General features: G+C 40.4%; 1 protein-coding gene across 1 annotated transcript; it reads right to left on the reverse strand.

Annotated features, from left to right (window-relative positions):
- LOC116248161 (protein NRT1/ PTR FAMILY 6.1) lies at nt 1-5,340 on the reverse strand. Its single transcript, XM_031620796.2, has 4 exons — nt 4,693-5,340; nt 4,378-4,595; nt 1,246-1,826; nt 1-1,063 (listed from the first exon to the last, which is right to left on the reverse strand). Exons 1-4 carry the CDS (start codon nt 4,934-4,936, stop codon nt 208-210), a joined length of 1,899 nt encoding a protein of 632 aa, XP_031476656.1. The 5' UTR covers nt 4,937-5,340; the 3' UTR covers nt 1-207.
- Between the last annotated feature and the right edge of the window lie 4,734 nt (nt 5,341-10,074).

Below are 10,074 nucleotides of genomic sequence, written 5' to 3' on the forward strand. Positions count from 1 at the left end.
TTATAAAAATATGCTTCAAATAAATCAATTGCATTAGCCTTCTTACTGGGAGATACAGCATATGCTCTTTGGAGATTTACATACGACACCAAATTCGACCTTCCACACCCAAATGACCAGCACCATTAAAACGATCAAACGCCTACCTGTTGTCATCTACAGATGACCGTCATCTAGTATGCTCCCACGTAACATTTTCAGGACCTTCTACTGCCCATTCACTTCAAATTTTTCTGACTCCAGCTCCGGCCGGTATCTGTATTTGTATTTCTTGGCCGCATATAGGAAAACACCAAAATTAATCAGGCTAAGAACAGTAAGCAACCAGTAAAAGTAGTCGAACCTTCCCAAGTTTATATTTCGACTTAGCCATTGAGAGGATCCCAGCTTTGGAGAAACAGCTTCAACAATGTTGTTTATTATAGTGGCTACAAAACAGCCTAAGCCCCCAGCTACAGCTGCATATGCAGAAGCGATGCTTCTCATGGCATCAGGGGCCTCCTGGTAGAGAAATTCAAGCAGCCCAACAATGCAAAACACTTCAGCTAAGCCTATAAGGCAATATTGGATCAACAACCAATATGCACTCATATGAGGCATCGGTTTCAAGAAATTGAACTCGAATCCGTGCTCGACTGCATAGTTCCTCCTGTACCTCTCGAAAATTCCAGCCCATAACACAGACAGGATTGAGAGCACCAGACCTATTCCAACCCTTTGGAGCTGTGAAAGCCCTCGAGGATGACCTGTGATTCTGCGGCACATCGGAACAATGGCTGTGTAGTAAAGAGATAGAAGAGCAAAGATGCTTAAACCAGGAAAAACAGGCATGCAAGTGACTGGAAGCTTCAGACTTCCCAAGTAAGTATTCATTGTGTATGCTTGCTGGACTGACAAGGTGAGGAACTCTGTTAGGACAGCACCGAGCATTATGGTGCAGGATGGTACTGGGAGGATCTTAATTAGTATCTTAACCTCTTCTACTTGAGTAACAGTGCAGAGCCTCCAAGGATTTGGATCTTTCCCATCTTCCTTTGTCTTGAGAGCTGCCTTGTCCAGAAACCTGGCATCCAAAAGACCAAAAAAATGAATTGAGATGTAACAGAGAACTGTCTAATCTGGGAACTGCCACTAGAAATCATGAGAAAACTTTATACTGAAAGCACCAATTCTGCCCAAATAGTGACCAAATCCAGGTGGACAAAGAAATCCAAGATGCCGTTCATCAAATAAAAAAGCGATTACCTGAAGTCATCAGTATGAGCTATTTTGGAACTTCCCTTGACAGCAGAATGATTACCAGTAACTTCATATAGACCAACCAATTCGCTGTTGGAGAATGGTACATTTCTCTTGTGAAAGGCAGCCACTAACACTTGCGCAACACGTGTCAAAGGGCTTCCTCCTGGTACTCTATGTCTGTATAGAGGTGTGCCTATGAAAAAAACCACATTTGAAATTCCCATAGCTATTGCAAGCACACCAAATGCAGCTCCCCAGCCATGGTGCATTTGAATGTAGACAACCAATGTAAATGCAGCTACAGCTCCAAATGTTACAGAAAGGTAGAAGAAGTTGAAGAATCGATCCAGGTGCCTTTTGTAGTTCTTACTCCTTTCATCAAACTGATCAGCTCCAAATGACGAAACACATGGTCTTATTCCAGCTGCACCAAAGGCAGTTATGTACAAGACTGTGTAAAGATAAACAAGCTGCCAGCGTTTTGGAGATTCACAGACGCCTAAAAGCAGTGACAGCTGATCGCAGTGAGTCTCGCTAGGTGTAAATACGGGCATTGTGGCACATAAAGTTATTGCAGTCAGGCCCTGCATGTGTAATTCAGATTCCAATGAGTGTGATGCATATAATGAAAAAGAAATGCAAGCAAAGATGTGAATTATGGTCACAGATATGGTATCAAGGATCGTATGCTTGTTTACTAAACCAGTTGCAGGTCATCATTTCACACACACAGTGAGACATTTCAAGGCTTAGTCCAAAGTATCAGGACAAAACTACATCATAAGAGGTAGCTAAGCTTTATACAGCCGCTTGGTACCAAGACTTCCAAGGAAATATCTGAGAGGAGAGGAAGCGAGAGAGGGATCATGATGTACCGGCACATAGGTGCAATCTAAACAGTTAATTATTCTACAGACTAAAAATAAACTACCTTTCTCAAGAACTCAGTCGAAATGATATATCATATATGCAAAAAATAAAGCTAGAACAGGTGATCAGCTGCTGCATATAACCTCACTGAACCACTCATACAAGACTTTAAAACAAGAAGTAACTAAATTTTTTGAATATTGCCTAAAGTGAGAAGCTAGATAATGGAAGAGGTTTGAAAATAAACATCAGTGGGATCAACAATGATGGATTATTGGATCAACGATGATGGGTTACAGTTAGGGAAGGGTCAAAGTTGATGACCAGATCTAATTCCTATAAATCAAAGAGCATCATAATTTTCTTTTGAAGTTACAGTTCTTTATTGTTCAAGCTTTGCAGCTATACGGATTCCTGACGAACATAGTTCTGTTCTGCTGATAGCACTCTTTTGTTGGCTAGATGATAGTGCTTGCACAATCCAAGGACTATAAGAAGTGCTAAGAATATGGTCATGAAATTTTCAGTCCATTAACAAACAAAACCATCTTTGTCCATTCAACCTTGGGCTACTATTGATAACAATAATACAATACCAATTGTACTTCAAATATGATGAAAAAGAAAGGAAAACAAACGCAGAGTATATCCTATGATTGCCATAGTTCCAAATAAGACCCTGACAAAGAGTTTGAGATTAAAATCCTGTACCTTCCACAGAAAAGAGAAAAACAGCTCCCAACGGTTGCCATTTAAACAGATGAATGTTCAGAGCACAGAAGTGCTGTTTTTTGTTAATAAAAAGCCTGTTTTTGTGCAGAGCGGAGAAGAGCTGTTTTTGTTAACAGAATTAGTGTGCATATTCTGGAATATTATATGTTCACTAGAAAGTATGTTCTAAACGAAGAGATACATGAACAGGATAATGCTTCATCACAACAACGTCCCCATCAGGGGGTACTACTCATCACTTCATTCCTGATGATGAAGAGGGTGGCAATGAAATCATTTTAAGTCTCGACACATAAGCAGCAGATTATGGTATCTAAGGTTCACAAATATCTGTTCAGACAGACTGTTTCTGCATTCCTATATGCATTTCAGTTGAATGCTATTGTACGTTTCTACAAGTTCAAGCTTGTAATTTCCCAAATAAACATACAAAATCACATCCAAGAAAATTATAACCGTTCTCTATTTCTTTCATCTCTCAAGAACGTTTCGTTTATTTCAAACCGCAATAAAGTTTTTCCCTTTTCATGGAACCAACTAAAATAAATGCTCAAGGTTCAAGAGCTAAAACTCAAAATACTTTTTATCAGATATTAAAAGCCACCAAGGCGTGCCAACTTGTCCGGATCACAGGATGTTTTTGAGAAACCATATTCCCCAGCTACCCTGTCCAACATATCTTGAATTTACCAGTAAGAGTTCTGTCCACCTTGCAAAGGGCTTAAGATCCTTTAATTGAAAAAGATAAAGAGTTCACACGCAGGTGGTTCTGCTTCGGATCCCGTCTTGTAATAAAAGAGAGAAAAGTAAGCGTGTCCGGAAACAAGTTCAGTAAGACGGTGAAGGACTAAAAAATATGATGACTCCTATAATTAAACGCATTAATCACCCAAAGCATCATCTTTCTCTGACATCAGAAAATTTTACTCAAGAAGACTTATCTACTCACCTACCTACCGACACTTCATTTACATTCTTGATGTCATCATGCACTGATCGTGCTATATCAGAACGGACACTTACATATCATTTATCATTCTTGGACGCGTTTGAATTCCCCAGAACTTGAATATCTGAACCGGATTCCTAAATGCTTATATGTTGACCAGGAATCCTCCAAGAAATCCAGAAATCAGACCACCCAAACTCCGGAGAGCTCAAAGTCCTGAGCTGCAGGAAACAAACAACACCGGAATCCGAGTACAAGAAGTAGAATCACCCAAGTAAAGCAGAATCAACGTCAGTTTTATTACACAAAGCAGTGTGGTCATCCATATGATACCCCACATATATATTCTGGAAGCCTCTAGGCTCTATGGTTATAGACTTAGCATTTACGATTTTAATGAGTTCCCAAATCCGAATTAATAGCAATGGCTCAAGAACATAAAAAATGCACGATTCACTCTATCAGCAGCGAAGAAATCTCGATGAATACAAAGCCACACCACGAAGTGTAAAAACAGAGAACTATAGAGGCAGACACCGACCAATCACGGACAGAAGCGAGGTAGCTACGGAAGGAAAACTTACAGTGAGATATAAAGTGGTGAAGATGGCGATCGTCCAATATCGGCCGAGGTACGCGTCGGCGATGAACCCGCCGATGAGCGACGAAGCCTGGGAGATTCCCAGAAAGTTGTTCACGACGTTCGCCGAGGTCGTGAACGGCTGGTGCATCACCTTGAATAGGAAGAGCACCACGTTCACCGCCAGACCAAAGTACGCCATCCTCTCCGTCATCTCGTTACCTGAAACAATCCAGACAGAGCCACAACTAAAATCAAAACGGCCACTCACGAACGGAGGCCACCAGGAAACCAACTGAATTATTGAAAAAGCTGGTACCAAAGATGAAGAACGCGGCAATCCACCCGCCGGTCTTGGACAGGTCCGCGATTGGCCTGCCGTGGACGTCCACCGGCGTCGTCCCCCCGACTGACCCACCTCCGAAGGTCCTTTGATCGCTCTCCGCGAAGTACCTCTCGAGCTTCTTCCTCCTCTCTTCCTCCGTTTCCGGCGTGGTCGCCGGAAGAGCCGGTTCGGGCTTGGAACTGGGAGAAGACGAGCCACCCAATTCCATGCTCCCCATCCTCAACCAGAACACAGACAGAGCCGCCTCTTAAAACTTCAGCTTCCTCTCCCTCTCTCCCTTCTCGGTACTATAAGCAAAATGCGAAAAAGAGACCGAGAGAATACACCAAATTAAGAGTTCAACCAACTCGGAAATGTATCACAACCGCGAGAGCGACCGAAATGAATGGCATTGAATGCTTCTCAGCTGCAGCCGAAGACGTCGATGTAATCTCTCTCTCTCTCTCTCTCTTTTCCTCTGAAGTGAAAATTGGAAACTGTGATTTTTTGTGTTGATGGGCAGTCGGGAATTCGTGTCGATTGTTCTCTGCTCTGCCACAGAGTGAGACACAAGAGAGAGAGAGAGAGAGAGAGAGAGAGAGAGAGACTTCACCGTGATGGCCGGTGGAAGGGAAGAAGCACGCGATGCAGACGTTGGTGCGAGTGCTGATTTATTCTGTAGGGAGTGAGGCCTCTGTCTTCCTCTCTGTGGGGCCGCGGTAATGGTGGCGGCAAGGGCAGCGTCGGTTGGTGATGCACAACCCGATTTACTGGTTGATTTTCACTTTCAGTCCTTGAGAATTTAAAAGAAAAACGATATATATAATGCTCCTGATTAGAAAAAGAATCAAAGATTCAAAAAGAAGCTTCTTCTGAGTATGTAGAGAAATCTTTCACGGCATTAAAAAGGGAGGACTTCGCATTGAAAGCTCATTTATTAATGGATTGGTTCCTCGTTTGCAGATCTATTTGTTAACTTGCTTGACAGCGTCGTCGATTTGCTAAGGTGGGCGCTAAAAGTACCAGACTACAAAGATATAAAAGCAAGTCGCAGAGTTTAGATCAAGACGTTAACCATTTAATTTCTCATCTGATAAGAGGAGGAAAGGTTTAACATAAGAGGGAGGGGGGCGTACTCATCCCCAATGGTACTGGCTTAAGAAATTCTGCATTTTTTAAAATTATTTTAAAGTACATCTTTACTATTTTAAACATTTACTTCTTACTTTCTCACATGTTCGGAACATGCAATTGTAATTCTGCCACAATTACTTTGATCTTTTAACTGTTTTTTTTCATTTGTAGTCAATTGACAAGGGAACTAGTACTATTTTAATTGACGGGAGGTCCATTCAAATCTGATAACAGGTCTAAACCCGAGCAACAAAAGGAATCAAAGGGAATGAAGGGAAGCTTTCTCGCCCTAGTGGTGGGGTACCCTCCAAGTCAAATCTGGCTGCCACGATGTTTTGCTTGAAGTTTTTGGCTTGATTTGAACTCAGACCTATTAGGTACCATGAAGAACAAGTATGGTGAGAGTCTGTTTGGACCTTTATTTTTGGGCATATCAGCTCCCAATTGGTTCTGGACTATTCTGGCCCAATGCCGGCCCCAGGTTCAAAGCTGGTTATATGCATAGGCTCGTGCACAATGCAAAGATATACAAGTTTACGTGCATGACAAATTTTTATGAGTGGAACAAAGACCCAATGAAAGTGGGTCAGGGGGACAAATGTAGTGCACAAAAGGCTATGCACGGTGTACACTCAAACACGTAACCATGTCTCTTAAGGTCCCTCAAGAGGTTGATTTTGTATATGGAAGTTAAGCACAAGGATTTATGGTCATCACTATAACCAGATTCAACTATTTATCAAACTATCGCAAAATTATCACAAGTAAAGCATAGATCTAGATCTAGCAGATCTAGGTTGTGGGGTGTATATGTAATTGTTTGTGCCGACCCTCATGATTTATTTTATTTACATATTGGTTACTCCATAATTTAATTTATTACATATTGGTTACTTTCAAAAATAAGATAGTGCCCTTCGACCACAAATTTCTAACTCTATCCTTGAGATGAATTTTCTAAAATGTCAACATGGGTGAAAAGGACATGTTTTCTGTTGTAATAAACTCTAGAGATGTAATCATGACTAAGGTGTATATCAATAAAAGCTAACATTAAGAGCTAGTGCCCATCATTAAGAGCTAGTGCTCATGGAACTCGGTCCCGCCACATGTGGTGCCCATACCGGACATGCGTGGATGACTCAAGTGTCCCTCAACTAAAGAATATTGGCTCCAGCACTGTTGTAGTGAGAAGAAAAGTTGAGTGGCAGTATCTTTGGATTATTCATAACATTTCTTCGGGTCGGGGTGAGCAAGAGGACTAATCCCACTATCCGAGTAAGAAAAGTTTGCCTCCTTTCTTTTCCTTGCGCTTAAGGTCTTGAGTTATATGATACTAGAAATGAAATCTTCATGTGCTTCTTCAACTTCGTGTTTGCGCTGTGGCCGTCGGAGCCATGTTTGCCAACACTTCCTACAAAAGCTCTGGTGCCAACAGTGGGCAAAGAACAAAGTTTTGACTCAATGGCGGCGAATCCAAAGCACAATATTCCAATTTCCAATCTTTATCTTTCCATTGACACTTGTTAGATACGATATAAATCAAAGATCTGGCTGGCTGCATATAATGCGTCTGCAACGCTAGGTCGCTTCGAGGCATTGACTACTCTGCAGTTATCACGATTTTTATCACGTTATTAACGTGTTTCCCCTTTTTTTTAAATTTATTTATGAAAATATCCCCCGAGCCTTGGCTGGTAGTGAAATGAGTCGCGTCAGCACGCGGCTTCGGCCCAGGCGGCGGCATTGACCCGCCGGCTTCGCGTTCCCACGAACAAAACGAGGCCTCCGATTGTAACGGGAAAAAAAGTTGGAAGAACAAAAAAGAAAAACTTTAAACAACCTAGCTGTACTTCGTCCGCGTGATGCCAATTTATCGGCACGCTGGTACTTTTCAAAGTATCGTGCAGGCCCCTGAATGCCTTTTTCCAAAGGTAAGTTGAGGTGGGGTTCATATCATTCCGGTAGGTTGGCTGACCTTGCATTAAATACCCATTTAAGTCCCGCTGTGAATCTAACGAATAAATAAATATATATATGGAGGCACCCGTGGCCGGCTAGATATTTATAAGAAGAATTGGTTTCATACAAGCCAAGTTTTTCAATAAGTTTTGAAAATTAGGTTTGTCGTTTGGAGTAATATACATAAAACTTAGTTTTGTTATAAGTTATAAATGACTTAAAAGGGATAAAAACAAGTTTTGTCAATAACTACATTTTTCTCAAATTCCACTTTTTGATGGGCACCCAAAAATTCAACCTGTCATGTCTAATCTACCACGATGAATGAATGCTTAAAACAAAAACAAGAAAAAAAATATTTTAATATTTTTTTTAACCATCCATTTGCATTAGATGGATGATCTGATTAAATGGGTAGGTGACTTTATAATATATATATATATATATATATATATATATATATATATAAAAAGAGAGAGAGAGAGAGAGGAAGTATCAACATGTAACACTTAAGTCGGCCTGTGTCCCTTATAAGCACTACTAGGTCCTACCCTAGCTCAAATGTTTGGAAACACTCAACTATTGCTAAAAGCTTGCACTATAAATGAAGTTGGTAATGCAACGCCATCTTGAAAGGGATACATTTCTCCATGGGGCAAACAGGAGTGTAAAAGAGACGGAAATGATGGACAATATGACTATTTATTATGGCTTCACTGCATTCTTGAAAGAGAACAGAGATAGTCAATTCAGCTTTCCCTTTTGGCACAACTTAAGTTTTGATGTGTTCAGAAATTCTAAGCAATTGGTAAGCGCAGCTTTTGTGAATGAAAACATTTAAATACACCAAAAAGCATGATTCTTATTTTTTTTTCAGCTGTTCACACAATTTCACATATTTCAGACTCTCTTTCTACTCATTTTCTTTATAATCACACTTTAAAAAAGAAAAGAAATTGCAAAAGAGGTCAATCCCAAAGGCTAACGTGTAAAAGTCGCTATTTAAAAGTATTTTTTTATTAACTGTGAGATTTGAATTTGAAATATATTTGACGCTTTTCTAGTTATAAATGTGAACTGTTTTATAAAAATTCAGCGTTTAACCTATCTTTCTAAATATCAGTTAGGAATGCTTCAAAACTGTAAGGTTCTTTTATAATTATTAAAAAATAAATACAATTTTTTTACTTTCTCTCATTTAAAATTAGTTTTGCATAATTGAGGAAGGCAAAGGCACGTAGTTTTTCAAAGTATCCAATGGACACTGGTAACGTTGCTTTCTTCCCCTTGTGCAGTAAATAGAGTTAATGTTATCCTGTTCATGAGAACCAAAATATAACCATCTGTTCAAAAGTTGCGACAGGTTAGACCAAAACAACCCTTTTTGTGTACGCAAGTGATGGACAGAGGACAACTCTCTCAATAGGGGTAGTGTAGTTGGTAGGGCTGCCACTAGAACTCGCTCGAAAAAACTCAGCTCGTGCTCGACTCGTTTATAAACGAGCCAAATTCAAGCTTATAAAGATACTCAAAACGATAAACAAGTCAGGTTCAAATTTCAGGAATTCGACTCATTTATACTTGACTCGACTCACAAACTGGTATTTCATATAATATTTGCCAAAATTGGTTCCACGAGTTAAATGATTTACACGAGTTAACGCCTAAACGAGTCGATTTCGAGCTCGATTTTGTATAGTCGAGTCGAGCTTACTATAAGGAGCTTGAGTCGAGTTCAAGCCAAGTTCAAGCTCAAACTAGCCAAACTCGGGCTCGACTCGGTTTGTGTGCAGCACCAGTAGTTGGAGAGACCATTAGAACGGTCTTGGTCAATTCAATTCTTGTGGGAAGCGTTAGGTGAGAAATGCTTAATTAATTTACAGGGTGTCCCATTTCTTACCCACAATGGGCGTACCCAGTTCCACTTATTATTGAAACCCCGTGCAATGGCGGACCCAAGATTTTTTAGTCATGGGGCACTTGCATTGGTGACACAAATTTGGTGTAGGTATTGCATATAATTTTAGAGTCATAACAATGTAGGGTTGATATATTATAATGTGATTTTTAATGGGCTCATGCGGGCAGTGGCCCACCCTAGCCAACAAGTAGCTCTAACCGGGTGAAACCTTTTTGCTATAATTTCATATACTATGGCAAAAATATGGACCCGTAAATGAAAACTTTCCAAAAGCCGTCGGCAAAGGTTACAACTTTTCAATTAAAATCAACCCGGATTTTGCAATTTATGGAATGAAGATTTCCCTAGAAACTGTGGCA

The sequence above is a fragment of the Nymphaea colorata genome, chromosome 2 (genome assembly GCF_008831285.2).
Source record: "Nymphaea colorata isolate Beijing-Zhang1983 chromosome 2, ASM883128v2, whole genome shotgun sequence".
Taxonomy (NCBI): Eukaryota; Viridiplantae; Streptophyta; class Magnoliopsida; order Nymphaeales; family Nymphaeaceae; genus Nymphaea; species Nymphaea colorata.

Excerpts from the sequence above, each read along its gene's own strand:
- LOC116248161 (XM_031620796.2), bottom strand. The coding sequence starts at position 4,936 with ATGGGGAGCATGGAATTGGGTGGCTCGTCTTCTCCCAGTTCCAAGCCC. Across the intron at positions 4,596-4,692 it reads TGCCGCGTTCTTCATCTTTG|GTAACGAGATGACGGAGAGG; the intron begins GTACCAGCTTTT and ends GGATTGTTTCAG. Across the intron at positions 1,827-4,377 it reads TCACCACTTTATATCTCACT|GGCCTGACTGCAATAACTTT; the intron begins GTAAGTTTTCCT and ends TTACACATGCAG.